The sequence below is a fragment of the Schistocerca americana genome, chromosome 7, assembly GCF_021461395.2.
Source record: "Schistocerca americana isolate TAMUIC-IGC-003095 chromosome 7, iqSchAmer2.1, whole genome shotgun sequence".
In the NCBI taxonomy this organism is placed as follows: domain Eukaryota; kingdom Metazoa; phylum Arthropoda; class Insecta; order Orthoptera; family Acrididae; genus Schistocerca; species Schistocerca americana.
This window is the reverse complement of record NC_060125.1, coordinates 552,003,497-552,025,457: the sequence shown is the minus strand read 5'-3', so window position 1 is coordinate 552,025,457 and position 21,961 is coordinate 552,003,497. Positions and strand designations below refer to the sequence as shown.

At 39.4% G+C, this 21,961-nt stretch overlaps 1 protein-coding gene across 1 annotated transcript in view; it reads right to left on the bottom strand.

Annotated features, from left to right (window-relative positions):
• Positions 1 to 4,738: 4,738 nt before the first annotated feature.
• The window catches only part of LOC124622325 (alpha-N-acetylgalactosaminidase-like), a 54,201-nt gene continuing 36,978 nt past the window's right edge, over positions 4,739 to 21,961 (bottom strand). Inside the window, exons 7-10 of the mRNA XM_047148002.1 lie at positions 19,251 to 19,448; positions 12,451 to 12,615; positions 12,279 to 12,351; positions 4,739 to 5,005 (exon numbers count right to left, since the gene is read on the bottom strand). Coding sequence (XP_047003958.1) covers positions 4,971 to 5,005; positions 12,279 to 12,351; positions 12,451 to 12,615; positions 19,251 to 19,448 — 471 coding nt within the window. The 3' untranslated portion in view covers positions 4,739 to 4,970. The remainder of the gene's footprint in view (positions 5,006 to 12,278; positions 12,352 to 12,450; positions 12,616 to 19,250; positions 19,449 to 21,961) is intronic.

Sequence of the window (21,961 nt, the reverse complement as noted above, 5' to 3'; positions counted from 1 at the left end):
GCAGTGGTGGGGTGCCATCTATGGATTGCCATTTTGTTTCCAGTTCAAGTGATGAACCCGTGTTTAGTCATGTGTGATAATGTTACACAAAAAACTGGCAAGATCAGCCTCATAGGGAAAAAGCAATTCCACACAGATGGTCCTTTGTGTCTTCTTCTAGTCAAATGTTCAAATGTGTGTGAAATCTCACGGGACTTAACTGCTAAGGTCATCTGTCCCTATGCTTACACACTATTGCATTTCTGGATGAGGTATCAAATATATTACTTCCCCCTACTTATACCTCCTGAGGAGATCACCAATGTAAAATTAGAGAGATTCGAGCATGCACGGAGGCTTTCCGGCAGTCGTTCTTCCTGCAAACCATACGCGGCTGGAACAGGAAAGGGAGGTAATGACAGTGGCATGTAAAGTGCCCTCCACCACACACCGTTGGGTGGCTTGCGGAGTATAAATGTAGATGTAGATGTACTTAACCTAAATTATCCTAAGGACAAACACACACACCCATGCCTGAGGGAGGACTCGAACCTCTGCCGGGACCTGCTGCACAGTCCATGACTGCAGCGCCTAAGACCGCTCGGCTAATCACGTGTGGCTTTCTGCTAGTCACATAGGAACCCTGAGGACACACACCTTTAGATTACCCCAACTTGCTGATGAGTGAGTCAGCACTACCAAAGGAAGACATCCAGTTGTACAGCTAGTGTTGATTGTAGCCATTGATCATCTTGAAGGGGAGTGTCTGCACTTTCCAACATTCCATGAGTCACAGCTGTGTGTGGCTAGCCAGTACCCGGGAGCTCGAACAAGTTTGCGCAACCTTGCGATGATGACAGACGGCTTCCCTAATGGCTCACCATGCTTTTGTTCAGTGACAGGTCTCCAAAGACATTCTGCAAGCTCCTACGAATATCTGCAATCCTCTGGTTTTCCACCAAAAGAAACCCACCAGCTCTTTGTTTGGAACACACCTTTGTTGCAGATGCAATTTTGAAGGCTACGTATAGTGCCACCATCTATAGAAAGTTCATAAAACTATAGGGGTTAAAGCAAGAATATTCCACAATGTCCCACAACAAACTCAGCATTTTTCAACCAAAACTGCTGAGAAAAAAAAGTGTTGCATTACTTACTGAAGCACACTATTAATACTGTATTCAAACATTAGGATTGTTTTTCCTACTCATATGCTTTAATTCAAATTTTTCTACATTAAACAATAGCTACCATTTTCTTTGGTTACTGATGTCTTTGAGCTGTGGATTAAATATAGATATATACATGTACATTATTGGGTTCTTCAGAGTCTTTTACAGTAGTTGTGCCATGTAAAACTGGATGTAGAATTAGCAAGCCATTATAATCTTTATTGCAGGTGCATACGAACGAGTATCACAAGTAATATTATGCAAAATAGTGGCAGTTTATTGTTAACATTCTGCCATCCAGCAATACCACAAAATAGTGATCAATGGCCGGTGACACCACAGTGGTGTCGTGTGCATAGTATCACTCAGTGGCTGATGACACCACAGTGGGGTCATGAGCATAGTATTGGGCAGTGTCTGACAACAGCACTTTTGTATCTTTTGCATTCTGTTGGTGTTTTGTTGAGGTAACAATAAGTTACACATGTCAAAAAGTTTTTTGTTTTTATAGGTACTTGTGCCCTTTCATTGTGGCAGTCAAAAGAGATGATATGATTATTTACGATAAATGTGCAGAACAAAACTTGGAGTTTGCCACTACATCATGTATGTCTCATCATGATCTGTTTGACAGACTTTCCAGTCATGTAAAGCAACACCAACTAATAGGCCTATGTATTTCCAAAACCAATAAATGAAAACGAAGAAACTGCCATGTATGTTACAAAAACAAAGAAAAAAAGAACAATAAACTTAATGTGCAAGTCTTGTGGAGTTGGATTACATCTTGGAGACTGTTTTGCTACGTGTCATATAAAAGAGAAATATTAAGTACCAAAGAGAATGCAAATAAACAAATATATGAAACAAACAAATTTTGTATTTATTTACATATGTATATCTTAGAAATCCCATGAAAGTAGAGGAACAGGGTTAAGAACTTATGAGAACTAATGATGAGATTAGTAAAACGTAACAATTTATAATCTCCCGATAATATCAAGAATGGCCAGCAACAAGCCAAGTAATCCAAGTTAGTGCTGCCAGCGCCAAGTGAATAAATTTGTACAAGACGTGCGGATGGCAAAGTGTTAATACTGTGTACAGTAAGTTTCTATAGATATATTTATTGACTCAGTCTGCATCCATGAAGGTTCTCTTTCGTAATGGTATCTATGGAACAAAAATGATAAATGAACTGAATGAATGATTGTTTCTACACTACGCTGCAATAACACTAGTCAGGATGCAGGACTAGGAGACAACAGTGGTTTCTTGTTGTGTGTGTGTGTGTGTGTGTGTGTGTGTGTGTGTGTGTGTCTGTGTGTGTGTGTGTGTGTGTGTGTGTGTGAAGACAGTTTGATTAGATACAGTTTTCATTCATTGGACCCCAAAAATGGAATGATTCTCGTGGGCGTGGAACATGTCAAAAAGTATAACATAAAAAAATTGAATATAATACTTACTAGCCTGATCATTTGTCAGGAGATAGTTGAAATAGGTTAATACAATGCAGTAAAATTGAGCAGCTAATATTTACAGAATTAATGCGCTGTCAGAATGAAACACTGTTATGCACTATTAATAAATGTATCATACACAAAATACCTAATCTTGACTGTGGTGACCAAGTGTTGTCAAAACTGAAATCTAAACAATATTTTTACTTAAGCTGGCTTAACAGTCTCTGTTAAGATATTCATCTATGGAGTAGAAGGAGTTGCCTATCAAAAAGTATTTCAAACTCTGTTCAAACCATGCTTTATCTGAAACATCTGACATTAGGAAATTCATAATTGAATTACAAGGACCTATCCTTCTAAAATTTAACCAAATATTTAGATTCTGAGTCTGCAAATCCCTGTTACCGCTGTAGCAACCACATTTACTGAAACTAAAACTTCATTCCCCCAATAATTACACCTATTATGATTCATAATGCTTACATAATTGTTAATTATATACAAGGTCTGTTCAAAAATTTTGTACCAATGGTAAGTTGGAGTGAAATTCAGTTGGCATCCCTGCACACTTCTGTGTTTAATGTATAACTGCCATTTTTCAGTGCTGTATTGAGTAGAAAATTGTGTCATACAGTTAGCAAATTTTGGGATGGCAGAATTAGAGGACCAACATATCTGCATTAAATTTTCCATGAAACTCAAGAAAACCTTTACATAGATACACCAAATTATGCAGGAAACCTACGTTGATGAGTGCTTAACCCATATACAATGTAAAAAATGGTTCACATGGCTTAAAAATGGCCAGGTGGAAGTTAAAGGTCACCCTCATTCAGCATGTCTACTGATGAAGCTCATGTCAAGAATGTAATGAAACTGTGCATGCCAATCATAGATGACTGTCTGAGAGATTGCAGAAGAATTTAACATTTCAGTTGAATTATGTCATGAAATCCTGATACAGCATCTTCGAATGGATCATGCTGCCGCCAAGTTTGTCCCATGACTCATGAATCAAGACTGGAAAGATCTTCACCTCACAATCTGTGAAGAGCTTTTGGATTGCACAAATGAGAATGAGATGTCCCTTAAGAGAATCATAACTGGTGATGAGACATGGGTCTATGGTTATGATGTTGAGGCCAAGGTTCAATCTTCAAAATGGGTAGGGAAAGGTTCTCCAACACCAAAAAAAGTTTGTCAAGTCAGGTTAAATGTCAAAGCCATGCTAATAGTTTTCTTTTACTTTGAAGGATTAGTTCATCATTAACTTGTGCAATGGGGACAAACTGTTAATCAATGGTACTATCAGAAATAGTTGCAATGCCTGTGAGAAAATGTGAGAAAGAAATGGTCTGAAAAGTGCGAGGTGATTCAAGGCACTTGTATCATGATAATGCACCCGCACATTCAACCCTGTTAGTCCATGACTGCTGCATAAAAAACGAAATACCTGTGCTGCTCATCCTCAAACTCATCAGACCTGGAACCTGTGGACTTTTTTTGTTTATTTCCAAAGTTGAATACCCCATTGAAAGGAGAAAGATTTGCGATGATAGATGAGATAAAGGAAAATTTGCAGACAGCGTTTTGTGCAATCCAGCAGGAGGCATAACAAGACCACTTCTAGAAGTGGAAACGGTGTTGGCAGCAGTGTGTCGATTGTCGAGGAAAGTATTTCAAAGGAGACCATATACAATAAGTGAAAGGTAAGTGTAGAAAAATTTAGTGGGCAAAGTCCTGGGATGTTTCGAACAAACCTGGTGCTAATAGATAGACAGAAGTCTTTTTCCCCAACTGAGTTAATTTTATGCTGACTGTTTATGATAAAATTTATAACATTTTTAAATGTAAATAAATCTTAACAAATAATGGAAACTAAATATCATTAGTGATAGTAGTTAATGTAGTCATCAAAGGAAACTAATTGTAGCTGCAGTGTTTTATGGTAATATACAATTTGATTGTTCTCCATCTCAAATAATTTTTCCTAATGACAGATATATAGAAAATGGTGCAAATGTGTGACTAATTAAAAGAATTAAAGTATGTACAGTATTAAAAGTATTAAAGTATGTACATAATTCAAAGACTGTGTGTCACGCTAAAGAAAGGAAAAAAATATTCATTGTTGTAGGTAGATATTTTATTGTCTTACAACATTACATCATCTGTACTCTTTGGTAGACCTGTATTTCCTTAACTATTTGAATTGTACATTAGTAAAAATTTCATTTTTGTGTATAAAATTATCACAGATAATATCAGTTGTTTGAAACTGATAACTGTATTAAAATCATGTTGATATTTTGAAAAGAAAGACTACTCTGTGTATATATAAATTGGTAATATGCTATTATTCTATTACAGTAGCCCTGTAGAACTTCACACCTGAAAGAAGTGAAAGAAAAGCAGTAGTTAGAATTTCATGTCTTTCAACTCAAAACAGTTATTTCTTTTTGTGATGATATAACAGCCAAAGTCTAAATACGAAAGTCAAGAATGATGGTTTGAAAATAGGAAATAGTTTGACAAAAAATTTCTGAGCACCCATAGCTTGGAGAATAATTTCACTGAGTAGTGCACACACAACAAAGCATGTTACAATGTGGCAGCCATGGTTTATGATGTAAATGGCCATCATTGGTATACTTCACTGTAAAGAAACCAGTTTCTCTCTTTCATCTCATGTCCTGTTCATATACTTGAAAAAGTCTACCTTCCTTTCCCTTGCTTATTGTGGCATCCCGTATTCCCAGGGCTACCTGACATTCATCCCTTGTCAACAATATTAGGAGACATCCCAGCCTGGAGTTTCCATTGTTTGATCCATGTCATATATTTTACTAATATCCTTGAATATTCTCTCTGTTCTGACATTAACAGCTTGTGGTGCAGGCCTGGAAATGTCTGTGAGAAGAATTTATCTGCCATTGCACTGCTTCCAGCAATTTATCCTTTAGCCATTGTCCTGCTAAACAAGTTGCCAACAGCTACTACATTAATCACTGTTGCTATTCTATAACTGACCAAAATTCTTGGCAACATTTCCCATCTCTCTTCTTTCAATACAGACATATTTATTCCCCTGAGTACATCCCAAAATATTTGTGTGTTCTCTGCTTTGTTGTATTCTATAGTGGCTTCTCATGTAACAAGTGAATGAATTATATTGAAACAAATCTGCTACATATATTTTGGCTCCCCTATCTTAAGAGGATTTAGAAGCACTGCTTTGTTTTTTAGCATTCAAAATATTAATATTTTTTATGTTAAATTATAACAGTAACTATTTTTCTGTTTGCCTTCAATTGTAATCTATCAGTAAATTATATTTTTCACTAGTTTTCATCTCTGTACAATGTTGCCTCTTCTCACACAGCCCAGCAGTATGAGATTTTAGATAATTTTTTTATTTATATCATTATTGTTTGCTGTTGGCCCCTTTGAGCTGCAAGCATTTCTGTCAGAGGAAGGGGGGGTTTATTTTGCAGACTATATTTCATCCTCCACTCTACTCATGAATTGCAGTTGTTTACTTATTGTTAGTGAAATGTCTATTGAATCAGAAAATTTTTCAAACAATTAAGTATAAAAACCTTCTAAGGCCAAGGTCGCATAAGTATTTCTTTATTTACAGCAACTGGTTTTGACAGATTTTGCTGTCATACAGGTCCTCAAATTTTTTGTTACAAAACATGTTGATTGTGAGCTGGAACCTCATGGCCAGTTGTCAAGTTAGTGAAAAAAAAAAAAGGTAGCACATTATACAAAACGTTTGTCAGGAACAAACAAACCGTTTACTATCAAAATGCACCTTGTGCACATGGCCATGTCCATGTCCATACATGTAATGGTTCAAATGGCTCTGAGCACTATGGGACTCAACATCTGAGGTCATCAGTCCCCTAGAACTTAGAACTACTTAAACCTAACTAACCTAAGGACATCACACACATCCAAGCCTGAGGCAGGATTTGAACTTGCGACCGTAGCGGTTGCGCAGTTCCAGACTGAAGCGCCTAGAACTGCTCGGCCACTCCGGCCGGCTCCATACATGTAAGGCTCACAGATGATTGTTACATTGTAAAAATCACATTATGCAATAAAATGCATATTACCACAGCAGTTTATGTTAGCTTGACATGTTCTGTTCATTGACAATCCACGTTATACAGCATATATTGTAGTGTCAGTGTTGCATGTATAGTCATGGCCTTGTATGCTGTACCACCCAGTGGTCAACTACATTCTCGGCAAGAGTTTGGTGATGGCCATTCAGCCTCGTGGACAACTGGTTGGTAGTAATACCAACAAAAAAAGCCATGCAGCATTTGTGGCAGACTTTGTGTATGACATGGCTGCTTTCACAGGTGTTCTGACACCTGATGTGATAAGTCTGTAAGAAGACTGGAGTAGGAGGTGCTTAGTGGGTGGATTTGGTGGATCTTTTGGTCCCTATGGCAAGGTGTTAGGAGTTGGAGTGGTCTAAGGGTGGACTAGGATGTTGTTTAAGTTGGGTAGGTGACAGAAGACCACTTTGGGAGAGGTGTGAAGGATCTCTGGTAGAATGTAGCTTTTATCAGCACAGGATGAGAGATAATTAAAGCCCTGGTGAAGGATATGTCTCAGTTGTTCTGTTCCAGGATGATAATGGGTGATGATGGTGGTGCTCCTTTGTAGCTGTTTCTTGGGGGGTGATGGGAGGATTACAGATGTGTGAGGATATGGCATGGGGATCTGTCTATAGACTAGATTTGAGGGGGTTGGGGGGTGGGGGGTACTGCCTGTCTGTGATAGTCTTTGTGAGACCTTCAGTATATTGGACAAGGGAGTTCTCATCACTGTAGATATGTAATCCAGGATGCGAGGAGGAGGTGGAGAGAGAGCGGTGGGAGGAGGAGATGGCCAAAGAGATGGGGGAAAAACAAGATGGGGAGAGAAAGGGAGGCAGGCATACTTTGGTGATGCCATGGGTAAAACACTAGTTATGAAAAAAATTGATCTCTTTTGTTTATTAAAAAGCTCAAAAAGTAACATTAGTGTATAATGTCAGCCTCAATTGCATGGTTGAAGCTACAGTCGAAACTGTTCCCAGCTCCCCCCCCCCCCCCCCCCCCTCCCTCTATAATCACTACATAACATTCTTTGCCAAGATCTTCACCCAGGTGTCACTGCTAAGCCTTGCACTTGGCCTAAAAATATTTGTTACCTGATATTTTGTATCCAGTGAGTTCTGTACTAACTTGAACATTTCCTTGCTGTCACCACTTTCTAACAGAAGGGCCTCTTGGTCCTTTAATCTTCAACCACAACTTAGCTGAACTTGCCCTTTTTCCTTGTCTTGTCAGACTGGTCCTGAACTTCTTAATTAGTTCACAGACTAACAGAGCAGTGAAGCCCTTGGAAGATGTTTCGATTAAAGCCAGCAAAGTTCTAGCTTCTCTTAAACCTCTTGCATTATTTAACCGCAGTCTACCACATTCATAATCTTACTACTGTCAAATGCAGCTCTGAACTTCTTTCTCTTCTTCTTTTTTTGCCATACAGTGATTCATCACATTTACAAAGCATTTTTCTGAATGCTTATTCCACTATACGTATGCATCATGTGAATTGCTATTTACAAAAAAAATTGGGTATGAATAAATGATTGATACATGTCACCACTATAAGCTACTCATGAAGTGATTATACCATATTAATAAAAGAAAATGTAACATTGCACAAAAATTCATACATCATGTAAACAGTGTCTCCAGATCACATACATACATTTAAGTGGTTGAACATCAAATTTAATACTAGTGTGCACTTCTGGGTTGACAACAACATTGCAGTCATTGTTGGAAGATGAATCTTTGCATTAACATATGTCCTGATAAAGAATTTTTGTTGTGCCTTTTTATTATAACCCCCAGTGGCTGTCACAATGGAGGCAGATAAGCTGACATGGGTAGAACAGCAGAGTAGTTCTAAAAATCTGCCATAAAGGGCACACACATTGTATCATATGGGCAGACCTGCTGATGGATGTGTTTGCTTGCAAGTGGCAGTAAGTAGAGCAGGGAGTGGTCCTGTGAAGTTAAACTCCTTGGACCTAGCCTTGCACTTCATGCCAAAAGTTGTCATGTGCTCAGTTGAAAGCCACCCGCACCAGCCACATGCTGAGTATGTTTCAGTTCCCCAGTTGTTACTGAATCATCATTGTGTGAAGTACCCACCCCAACTATGGCAAGTAGCAGCAATGTCATGCGTTCTGCAGATACTGAAGTCTTGTATCTGGTCTGTGAGAATAGTAGATGATTCACATACCCTAGTTCATTGCACAACCACACAAAGTAGATTCAATCCTGATCAGAACAAGTGCCTTGGGTCTCAAATTCTGCCTATGATACTGCCTTATCTGTTTTCAGTTTTAAAGTCAACTGCTCTTTGAGTGTGGGTTGGGTGGAAACAAGAGCACTGTCTGGTGGAATCCGCAGGGAATACATGGAGGCATGACAAGACATTGGAAGGCTGTGAAGCAGGGGGAGCAGGGAAAGGGAAAGTTGGGCGGGTGCATTAGATAATGGCAAAGGATGTGGTTCAGTTGTTCCAGTCTGTGGTGGTATTGGTTGACTATGGAGACACTTCTTGGTAGCTGGTTCATGAGGATGGTGGGAGGATTTGGGGTGTGTGGGGAAAGGCACAGGAAATCTGTTTGTGGACTAGGTCTGTGGGATAGTGCCTCTCTGTGAAGAACTTGATGAGAACTTCAGCGTACAGGGCAAATGAGTTCTTGTACACAGTACCTGGATGGCTAGTCTGGATTGGAGAGACTTTTTGTTGTGGATGGAATGGCAGTTGTTGAAATGCAGGTACTGTTGATGGTTAGTGGGTTTAATGTGGACAGAGGTGTGGATGGAGCCATTAGAAAGGCGGAGGCCAACATCCAAGAAGGTGGCAAATTAGGTAAGCAGGCCCAGGTGAAGTGTATGGGAGAGTAGGTGCTGAGGTTGTGAAGGAATGTGGTTAGGGCTTCTTGACCTTGAGTACAAATCCTTCCCATCCCTCCTAGTAGTGTTCCATTGTCCATCCAACCTACACAACATCCTACTCCATCTGTATGCCACTCCCACTCCCAGCCCTTGCTACAGGGATCATACCCCTGAGGCAGACCAAGGTGCAAGACCTGTGCAATCAACCACCTAGCACCTCCTGCCCCAGTCCTCTCACAGGTTCATCCTACCCTGTCAGAGGCTGTGTCACCTCTGAAAGCAGCCATGTCATATACAAATTCTGTTGCAAACACTGCACAGTTTTTTTATGTTGGTATGGTTACCAGCCAACTGCCCACCAGGATGTATGGCCATCACCAAACTCTTGCCAAGAACAAAGTTGATCACCCAATGGCACAACACGCAGCTGAGCACAACATGCTCAATTTCAATGGCTGCTTCACAATCCAGATCATCTGGGTCTTCCCCTCCACCTTCTCTGAACTGTGCATGAACTATGCATCAAATCACAAGTTCCAGTGTGCCACTTAAATGTTAAAATATATATTTACAATACATCCTTCACCCCTGTAATCATCCTGGCCTCAATCTCAAGCAACCCTTTGTCCCCACACCCTTTACCCAGCAGTTTCCCCTTCCCCCATCCTGCCACCCTCTCCTAATTCATGTCTCAGACTCCAGCATGTACCGATCCCCACCACCCTCTACAATTGTGTGTTAAATGCCTAGCCCATATACCTGCTATCCCTCCCTGTCCCATTCCTAGCTGGCAAAGGAGCTGGCTCCCAGCAAGCTACTAGCCACAGTACTCCCTGCATCCCACCTCCCTCTCGCCTTATTCATCCCATCTGACGGTACCCCACCACAACCAGTCCACCTGCTGAACTACAGCACTGGCAGTGTGTGAGTGTGTACGTTTCCTGTGTGTACTTACTGTAGCTCATAAAAGGATAACTCTGAAAGCTAGCAAGTTTTCTTTCTTCTGTGTGTGTCTATTGACAATCAAAACTTCTACATTCCTGTGAGTGGTCTCCTTTAATCCAGAGTATTTACAGTCTTCAAGAACTTTCCTACAGCACAATGTTTTAAGTGTAGTATTGGTGATTATATACACTCATGCTCATAAATTAAGAATAATGTGGATACATGGTGAAACAACACTCTAGCAGATGGTTTGCAGGTTTAAATCACCTCGGGATATGACCATGTGGTGCATTTGACCTGCGGTTGTCACACGGTGGTGCTGGCAGCAGTCCACATATGCAGAGGTGTGTTGGTGCATGTCAGAGTACGGTGCAGTGAGTAAGTCTGCAGACATTTTCAGATGTGCTAATGGTGACTGTGTGTTGAAAATGGCTCAAAGAACCCATATTTATGACATTATGAGGGGTAGAATACTAGGACGACTGGAGGCTGGTCAAACACAGCAGGTCATGGCGTGGGCCCTCTGTGTGCCACAAAGTGTGATCTCAAGATTATGGCAACAATTCCAGCAGAGAGGATATCCACAGTGTACAACACCACAAGAAGACCAATATCTCACCATCAGTGCCCGCAGACAGCCATGGAGTACTGCAGGTAGCCTTGCTCGGGACCTTACCGCAGCCACTGGAACAGTTGTCTCCAGACACACAGTCTATAGACGACTGAACAGATATGGTTTATTCACACAGTACATGGTCATTGGGCCAGTGGTCCCAGGTTATGTTCACGGATGAGTCCAGGTGTAGTCTGAACAGTGGTTGTTGCCGGATTTTCATCTGGTGTGAACCAGGAACCAGATACCAACCCCTTCATGTCATTGAAAGGGACCTGTATGGAGGTCATGGTTTGATGGTGTGAGATGGGATTATGATTGGTGCATGTACACCCCTGCGTGTCTTTGACAGAGGAACTGTAACAGGTCAAGTGTATCGGGACGTCATTTTGCAGCAGTATACCCACCTTTTCAGGGCTGCAATGGGTCCCACCTTCCTCCTGATGGATGATAACGCACGGCCCCACTGACCTGCCATCGAGGCGGAGTACCTTGAAACAGAAGATACCAGGCGAATGGAGTGGCCTGCCTGTTCTCCAGACCTACACCATATCGAGCACGTCTGGGATGCTCTCGGTCAAAGTATCGCTGCACGTCTTCAAACCCCTACGGCACTTCAGGAGCTCCAACAGGCACTGGTGCAAGAATGGGAAGCTATACCCCAGCAGCTGCTTGACCACCTGATCCACAGTATGCCAATCTGTTGTGTGGCCTGTGTATGTGTGCATGGTGATCATATCCCATACTGATGTCAGAGTACATGCACAGGAAACAGTGGCATTTTGTAGCACGTGTGTTTCGGGACGGTTTTCTCAACTTATCACCAATACCGTGGACATACAGATCTATGTCATGTGTGTTCCCTATGTGCTATGCTATTAGTGCCAGTATTGTGTAGTGCCACATTGTGTGGCACCACATTCTGTAACTATCCTTAATTTATGAGCATGGGTGTATATGTACATAATCATAAATGTGTACAATTTTACAAATGTTAAGTCAAATAGTTTGATAGAACTGTGGTTTTAGCAAAGATATGTTATCTTAGTTAGAGTATTTTAGTTGAAGAAAAAGAAGCAGCTGAAATGAGAGTTAATTATGAGTCATACTGGGAGCAGACAGTTACCTGTTGGCACCACTCTGAACTGCAATGTGTCATTCTGGCTGATAATGAATGTGTCATTGCTGCTGAAGAGCTCCTACAACACAAAAAGTGCATTTATTTTATCTGTATTTACTTAATGTTTCAGAAATAATATGTAAATTATGTAATGTAGACTACAATAGATTTTTAATACCTGAAATGTGTAGCCATTGGGATTATTGAGATTCAACTCCTGTAAAGTAAATTGCAGTGGATATGGAATACCATCTGTTCGTAGACTCACAAATGCAACTGCATAAGAGTACTGTTCATTGACAACAGGTGTTATTGGTCGAATCCATATCTCTATATTTTGTTTCTGTGTACAGAAAAAAAAAGAAAAAGAAAAACAAATTACATCACATAGCTGATCTCCATATTACCTTGAGTGCTTCAAGCAAGTTAAAACCAAGTATAAAGTACATTAAAAAGAACAATGAATGTCACAGTAAATGATTAAAATACTGCAAGCTGGATAGACTTTCAGTTTGGAAAAGAAAAAGATAGATTTTTATTGATTTTGCTCTTGCAGAAGCTTTGCAGTAACTGTAGTGTTCTCACAGTTACATGGATGAACATTTTTATTTCATTCAGTTCTTATTGATCCCAGAAATTCTTATGTGTGTTGTTACAAAAGGATATGGGACAATTCACAGTTACAGTTTGTATAAATATAAAATGATCATATGGCATTATTGGCTGGAAAACCCCATTTGGGTGTGTTCACCCACCTGGTACAAGTCTTTCTATTTGATGCCATTTTGGTGACTCACACATCAATTAAGATGAAATGAAATGATTAGAACAATACAAGCACCCAGTCCCCAAGTGAAGAAAATGCACACCCAGTCAGGAATCAAGCCCGTAATCCAGTGATCTAGAGTCAGCAATGCTAACCACTAGACTACAAATTGCGGATTATGAATATTATGACTAGCTCATATTAAAGAAGACAACAGTTACATTTGTAGAGTGAAATAATTCAGCTAAAAGCTGATAGTATTTAAGGAAACATTTAACTTGGTTCTTCTAGATGCATAATAAGAAAAATAAATTTAGAATGAACTAAAACAGTTATTTTCTTACAAAGATTTACTTTTGTTATATTAGGTGCACATTCTACTGTACAAAAGCAGTTCTTACAAAGTAGGTTTCTTAATTTTTCTCTAAACCCTTGTCTATTTGACTTTAAGTTTTTGGGTAGCTTGTTGTATAGAAGGTCTGCCATGTACCTTACACTGCTGTGTCCTTTACATAGCTGTTGGCTAGTTATAGATAATGAGGGGCAGTTGATGAAAATTGAACACCCACCACAATGAGACTAAGTTATGGTTCCACTCAAAAAGAAATTATCATATGTATTAGGACATTTGTCCCACTCAAAGATGAGATGATCAGTTGCTGTTTCATAGAATGCAGTAAGCCACTGATGGCTCCACAATTGCACCCACTCTTGTACTACCAAATCTGACTGAAACCAATACCCATGCATGTCTTTCTTCAGGTCACCAAAGATGTGGAAATCATGTGTTGAAAGGTCCGGCTGTATGAAGGATGTTGCACTGTTTTCCAACCAAATAACTGAGATGCAGCCTTCATCTGATTTTGTAGGACAGGACTTTATCATGCACATAGAATGATTCCATCTGACAGCATCCCTGAGCATTCTGACTTTATGATGTGTCACCCTTTCTGCAAAGTCTCTTCATAGTGCTGCATTTTGATTGTGGTTCCACACTCAAGGAACTCAATGAGTAGAGAGCCCCTACAGTCAAAGAAGAAAGTCATCATGACCTTACTGGAACTTATGTGAACAGCTTTGAATTTCTTTTGTGGGGGATATGTGGGATGTTTCCATTGTTGGCTTTGCCATTTGCCCTCAGGTTCTCAAAGTGCTGTTGGACGGAATGATCTTGTTGCATGATAATGCCCACCCCCACACTGCTAGTTGGACAAAGGCTACACTTTAGGGATTTGGTTAGGAAACACTGCAACATCCTCACAGCCCAGATCTTCACCGTGTCATTTTCACATCTTTGGCAACCCGAAGAAAGACATGTGTGGATGTTGGTTTCAGTCAGATAAGAAAGTCCAAGAGTGGGTGTGGTTGTGGAGCCATCAGTGGCTGACTGCATTCTATGAAACAGGAGCTGATTGTCTCGTATCCCAGTGGGATAAATGTCTTAATGCATGTGGTGATTACTTTTGAATGGAACAGTTCCATGGTTCCGTTGCAACAGGTGTTTGGTTTTCATTTGACTGCCTCTTATATATGACTGGAATAACAGATCTGGTGATGGATGTCTTCATTTTTTTAAAAACTATGTAAATTTTCAAAAACAAAGCATACTGTTTCATGAATATAAATACAAGGCACTGGCAGGCTACTGAGCTTCAGAAATAGATGTTTAATGGTGAAGGAGTGAAGCATGTGTCTCATTATCTTAACTACTCTCTTCTGCATAGTGAATATCTTTGTATGAGATTGTGTATGTCCTGTCATCCCACTTTAAACAATATTTGAACATTTAAATACTACTCTGGCACTTGTGATCTTATTTGAGACATTGTCGTGACCAGCATGGGCATGAGGCAGTCAGCTCGCGTTGTACCTGTGTGACCGACTAGACAGTGCAATATCATAAAGTAAATCATGTAGCACAGAACATATTCACATTTCCACAAAGGCTTTGCTGCAATGTAGTTTGAATATTGTGAAGAATTAGACAAAAATATTTTCATAGGAATGTACTGAATTTGATAACTAATGGAAAGTATTAATGTTCGCATTATTTATGTACATGTGAGCATGAATAATTATCAAGATATTTGTGAGTGTGTCACTGAGAAACTTCAGTAACATTAAAAAACTGAACACTGCTTGTGTATAAACGTGTTCACCAACAGTACGATGCCAACATAGATGTCTGCAAGGGGGAGGCAAAACGGGCCATTTGCCTTGTCCTGGAATCTGGAGCACAAATTTTTATTGAAAACAGTATTCAGTATTCTCATGTATTTCTAGCAACTCTAGTAAACTGCGGATTTAACATTCCCAAGCACAACAGGAAATACTGTGAGTTTAATAGTCACTATATATCTTGACTTTTTTTATTGGCATGCTGTTTATTGGAAGTTATAGCAACTGCTTGGTATGGCACCAGTCTCATACCATTATTATTTCCTCAATATTTTGTCTGTAGCTTCCTATGATAAAAGAAAAAAATTTGAGATTTCAAGGTTGAAAAGACATGCATTCCAAACTCTTTCTCAGACTCAGTTATGTGCAACACAGTGCCACATACAGTCACAGAATTATGAATTTTGTGCTTCAGATGTCATGGCTGCATAATAATATGACAAACTGAAGATGTGAGGGCAGATCAATATGAGGGTGGTTTTGGGGGACTTCCCACATTCATCTAGTTGTATACTGACACTGAGTTACACTTTATCCAATCATCACAAAACAGCTTACAAAACATAATTTGTTCAGCTTCAGCTATACCAGTCTATATCAGGAAATAGAAATCATGAACTGAAAAACTAAAACTCCTCCCAAACAGGCCATGAAGGCCCAACGGTACCGACCGGCCACCGTGTCATCCTCAGCCCACAGGCGTCACTGGAAGAAATCATGAAAGCAATGTAATAAATTCACCTGTTAAATGCAGCATGCAAACAAAGTGTCTGCAGAGCTGAATAAACATTTTTTAAGTTATTCCCTCTTTCTCCACTCTTTGAGGAGCATAATGTCCCATTTTTGTTAGCTATTGCGATTGTTGTGACTTTAATTTTTACTTTTTTAATTTTCAGTGTCAATCTGACATTAGAGTGCAAACAGTACTTCTGTGAATATTTTCCACCTATGTTTTTAATTCATTGGATGCTGTGAATTTAATCATATTAGAATTTAAATTTAATATCATTGGATTGAAAAGGTAGAATCCATATTCACAGTAACAATATGAAAGATGCATTTTTTAGATGCTATTGAAATATGCTTACCACTTTGGTATCAAAGTATACAACCTTAAAAGTGCTAAGTGGATAGCTATCAACTGAAAGAGACAGAATAAGTTTGGTATACATCCTGTCAAAACATGTGTTTTGAAGTGAAGTAACTTTTTGTACTCTCTCTGAGAGACATGACCTAAGCCAATCATTGCATTCCTCCTAATTCCAAACATTAGCACTTTATCCATGAGTAATTCAAGGCTGATGAAATGGAAGTCCTTTGTAAGATTGAGAAATACTCCTTTTGTATACTTTCTGTCACTGATGCTCTATAAAATTCAGTTAGAAATGAAAGTAGGGCACCATGTATTGATCTCTCTTTACAAAGTCAAACTGGAGAGGAATCAATAAAAATGCTTTCTGGCAACTTAATAACATAGTCATATACTGCTTTCTCAAGAACCTTTGTTAGTTTGACACTGTCAGGTTTAGCTCAAGAGGGATCTGTAGTTATCAACATCACTCCTTTCTAAAGAGAGGTATTGGCCTGACAACAAGGAGCATTTTATTGTATCTGATATGGGATAAACATATTATAGCAGATTTGTTTGAAAAAGTAATCAGATATGCTATCAGAACCACATGTGTGAGTTTGGTTTCTTCTTTATAGCAGCTCAGATTTTGCCTCGTGAGAATGGATCGAGAAATAATGTTTTGGTGAATAACTCTAGCTCTGAAGAGAGGTGTAAAATAGGAGCACCAAGTGGTTGCTGAATGTTTCACATATTTCTTTAGGGACAGAGATTTACTTTTTGGTAGCATTAATACTTCATAATGTTTGTTGTGGTTGTTGATAACTGTGAACAGTTGTCAGGTCTTTGTCAGACCACACATATTGGACCAAAGCATTGGGGACATGTTCTATGTGTGTGTGTGTGTGTGTGTGTGTGTGTGTGTGTGCATGAACACATGTTTGATGCTGAGGTACTGTCAGAAATATCTTGTTTCTGTGCTTTTCATCAGATCAATACTTCATTTATATGCTGAGTGATTGTATTTCTTCACATAATTTACATTCCATCCAGTATTTTCTGTTATATTATAGGATGATAGAATAGTACCAGATAAACTGTAGTATATGTAACAATAACACAAGATATTAAAACTTATCTAAAGTCCTGATCCCAAGTCCTTAACAATTTTCTTATAGCCATAAAACAGAAAATGAGAAGAAACTTCCTGGCAGATTAAAACTGTGTGCCGGACCAAGACTTGAACTCGGGACCTAAGTCTTTCATGGGCAAGTGCTCTGCCAACTGAGCTACCCAAGCAAAACTCACAACCCATCCTCACAGCTTCAATTCTGCCAGTATCTCGTCTCCTACCTTCCAAACTTCACAGAAGCTTTTCTGCGAAGAGACGAGATACTGGCAGAACTGAAGCTCTGAGGACAAGTTGTGAGGCAAAGGTCCTGAGTTCAAGTCTTGGTCCAGCACACAGTTTTAATCTGCCAGGAAATTTCATATCAAGGCACACTCTGCTGCAGAGTGAAAATTTCAATCTAGAAAATGGAAACTGTACCTTATAATTTACTCCAGTAAATCATCTGAAAATAGTATCTACAGGGTCAAAGTTAGTTTTCTTATAGCAATTGTTATCGGCCAATAATATTGGGCTGGTGCACAAGTTCACAGCATTTTTATATGATCTTAATAAACACAACAGATAACATAAAAGAGACTTTAGTCATCAATAATATATTCTCCCAAACTATTTATAACAGTCTGTCAGTGCTCCGATAACTTTTCATTTCCTTGACTGTAGAATCACATGATTTTGAGGTAAAGAACTCATAAAGCCATGTTCGGAACACATTTTCATCCAGAAAGGAAGTTCCTTGAAGGTTGTTCAATAGAGACTGCAAAAGGTGAAAATCTGAGGGTGCAAGATCAGATGATTACAGTGAGTGAGCAATGACTTCCCAACCCAACTCCTGTATAGTGTTGTTTTTGAGTATAGCAGAATCCATGTGGGCATTATTGTGAGGTAGCATCGCTTCACACAGCCTTCCTGATCATTGTTCTTGGATTGCAGTTGCAAGACCTCTCAGTTGTTGGCAAAAAATGTCAACAGTGATGGTTACATGTAAGTGAAGTAATTTGTACTAGACCATACCATTGCTGTTCCACCAGGTAGAATCGTTTCTGGATGCACGTAGTTGTACAGGGAGTTGCTGCTTTGTTTGTACTCAGCCATTCCTTTCTTTTCCTTACGTTAGAATGAGGACACCATTTCTCCTCACCATTAGTGATATAGGATAGTAATGGTCAGTGTTGTGTGTGAGCCAATTGATGACGAGCAAGCAGAGATACGCATATGGCCACCTGCCAATTTTTATGATTTTGGCATAGAGCACGCAGTATCCATACACCTTCCACATTGCATCCAAATGTTGCAAAATGGTGGAATGATCACAGTTCATCACATTTACCAGTTCTTGAATATACTGACGTGTATCATTGTGGATTAATGCCTTTAAACGATCATCATCAGACCCCGAAGGTCTTCCTGAACATGGATTGTCGCTAAAGTCAAAATGACCCTCCTTAACATAAGAAAAATCATTTTATTGTCATGGTCTGTCCATTGGCATTATCTCCATGCATGGCACAAATGTTTCTGGCTGCCTCCACTGCTGTCACCCCTTTATTGAACTCAAACAGAAGAATATGTTGGAAATGTCCCATTATCTTCACTTGGAACTCCATTTTCTATCCACAGCTCCACTCAGTATCTCCAAATTGACAAAATGGCAATATGTAAACTCAAACAGCAACAGTTAACTACAAATAAAAATGACAATCAATGAATGTACCCATAGCAACCAGAATAGCAACATGCAAAACAAAAATGCTATGAACTTATGCACCAACCTAAGATGAACATTAAAAAATAAATAAAGTGCTCCTAAAAATATTAACTAATTACAATATTTACCTTTCCATATCTTCTACCTTGAATACCAAGTGGATCTTGATTGATGGCAATGGCATCTGTATTCTGAAGAACTGCCTTGAATTGTGGTTCAACAGCACTCAAGTCATTTGACATAAGTAATGGTGCTGCAAGTATGGCCCACACAGCCATCTGGACTTTACTCTGTTCCAAGCTTAGTCCATAATTTCCAATAATCAGCTAAAAGAAAGAAACAGTAACATAAGTGCAAAAACAGGAAGATATGTTAACAGTAATCCACAATCCATATAAATATGTTTCTAATTGGGGAAAAGGTTATATGAAACTTTGCTGTGGTACTGAATTACAATCTCTTAGTAAGCCACAACATACTGAATTCACCTATTTGCCTTGATTCATGGCTGCCAGGTCATCATGTGGGAGAAGTTCACGTGTTGCATTTCACATGAAAGATGTTTTCATGATCCTTGATGGTTGTCTACATCTACATCTACATCTACATTTATACTCCGCAAGCCACCCAACGGTGTGTGGCGGAGGGCACTTTACGTGCCACTGTCATTACCTCCCTTTCCTGTTCCAGTCGCGTATGGTTCGCGGGAAGAACGACTGTCTGAAAGCCTCCGTGCTCGCTCTAATCTCTCTAATTTTACATTTGTGATCTCCTCGGGAGGTATAAGTAGGGGGAAGCAATATATTCGATACCTCATTCAGAAACGCACCCTCTCGAAACCTGGCGAGCAAGCTACACCGCGATGCAGAGCGCCTCTCTTGCAGAGTCTGCCACTTGAGTTTATTAAACATCTCCGTAACGCTATCACGGTTACCAAATAACCCTGTGACGAAATGCGCCGTTCTTCTTTGGATCTTCTCTATCTCCTCCGTCAAACCGATCTGGTACGGATCCCACACTGATGAGCAATACTCAAGTATAGGTCGAACGAGTGTTTTGTAAGCCACCTCCTTTGTTGATGGACCACATTTTCTAAGCACTCTCCCAATGAATCTCAACCTGGTACCCGCCTTACCAACAATTAATTTTATATGATCATTCCACTTCAAATCGTTCCGCACGCATACTCCCAGATATTTTACAGAAGTAACTGCTACCAGTGTTTGTTCCGCTATCATATAATCATACAATAAAGGATCCTTCTTCCTATGTATTCGCAATACATTACATTTGTCAATGTTAAGGGTCAGTTGCCACTCCCTGCACCAAGTGCCTATCCACTGCAGATCTTCCTGCATTTCGCTACAATTTTCTAATGCTGCAACTTCTCTGTCTACTACAGCATCATCCGCGAAAAGCCGCATGGAGGAGGTCATTCTGTTAGAGATATTTCATTAAATTTGAACTCAGAATATGTTCTGAAGGAATGCCCAGTATATTACTAGGAGAGGAAAGCAAAGGAATTTCCCTGGGCACAGTAGCCTTGTTCAATTTTAGCAGTTTTTTTCATTTTCCATGCCAGTGACACAAATATGTATCTCACCTGTATTTGCAATGGTGCAAGAAGTAACTGGAGGAGTGCGCCCATATCTTCCTTAGTAAAGGAAGATTTGAGAATGGAAGTCAGTATTTTTGCTTTGCTGCCCTTGATTTCAGTTTCTGTGTTGTTCATGAGTGCCTGAACAGTATCTTTTATGCCGCAGACAGCATTTACATATGATCAAAATTTCTTTGTTTTGTGAGTTGTGTTTCAATAAGTTTGTCCTGTGGTAGTTATTGAAAGCTTCAGCATTGTCCCTTTGACAGATAAATGTGTTTCATTTAGCATGTATCTGTCTCTAACTTTGTGATTTGTTTTACACATATTATGCAGTAGTTACTAGTGTCTTAGAAGCTATTACCATCAAGAACTGATCTACTTGGTGCTTGATCAAATATTCCTTTAAACTTGAACCACAGTTCCTCTACAGCCTACATATTTTCCCCAGAACTAAAGTGCCATCTCTAAGAGGTCAGGTCTGTTCCCATTAGATCTAGCACATTTCTATCATGAGTGAGCTTCTAATCTCTCTCTACTAAGTAGTTTTCAGAGAGGACATTTAGTATAGGTTTACAGCATGTCTTGTCATGCTCTCCAGGAAAGTTAATTACTGGAAGATTAAAGTATCTTCCAATGAAGACAATGTAACATATACTAGTAAGCTAAGGTTTCATCTGTAGTTTTTGGTTATTAGTGCATTTCCAGCAAGGTACTTAAAGCTTGTTCCCCACAGATAAGTAGGATTCTCAGCCATGTATGTAATAGCTCTTTGGAGCAGGGTGTTTTCCCCAATAGACTGAAATATGCCATTGTAAAACCATTGCATAAAAAGGGGGATACGTCGGATATCAACAACTACCGCCCAAGCTCTCTTCTGACAGCTCTATCAAAAATTTTTGAGAAAGTAATGTATTCAAGAGTAGCCTCCCATATTTGTAAAAATAAAGTACTAACAAAATGTCAGTTTGGTTTTCGGGAAGGCTTTTCAACAGAAAATGCTATATACGCTTTCACTGATCAAATATTAAATGCTCTGAATAACCGGACATCACCAATTGGTATTTTTTGTGATCTCTCAAAGGCCTTTGATTGTGTAAATCATGGAATTCTTTTAGATAAGCTAAATCATTATGGTTTGAGGGGGGCAGTGCACAAGTGGTTTAATTCATACTTAAATGGAAGATTGCAGAAAGTTGAAATAAGTGGTTCATGTAATGTTAAAACAACAGCTGATTCCTC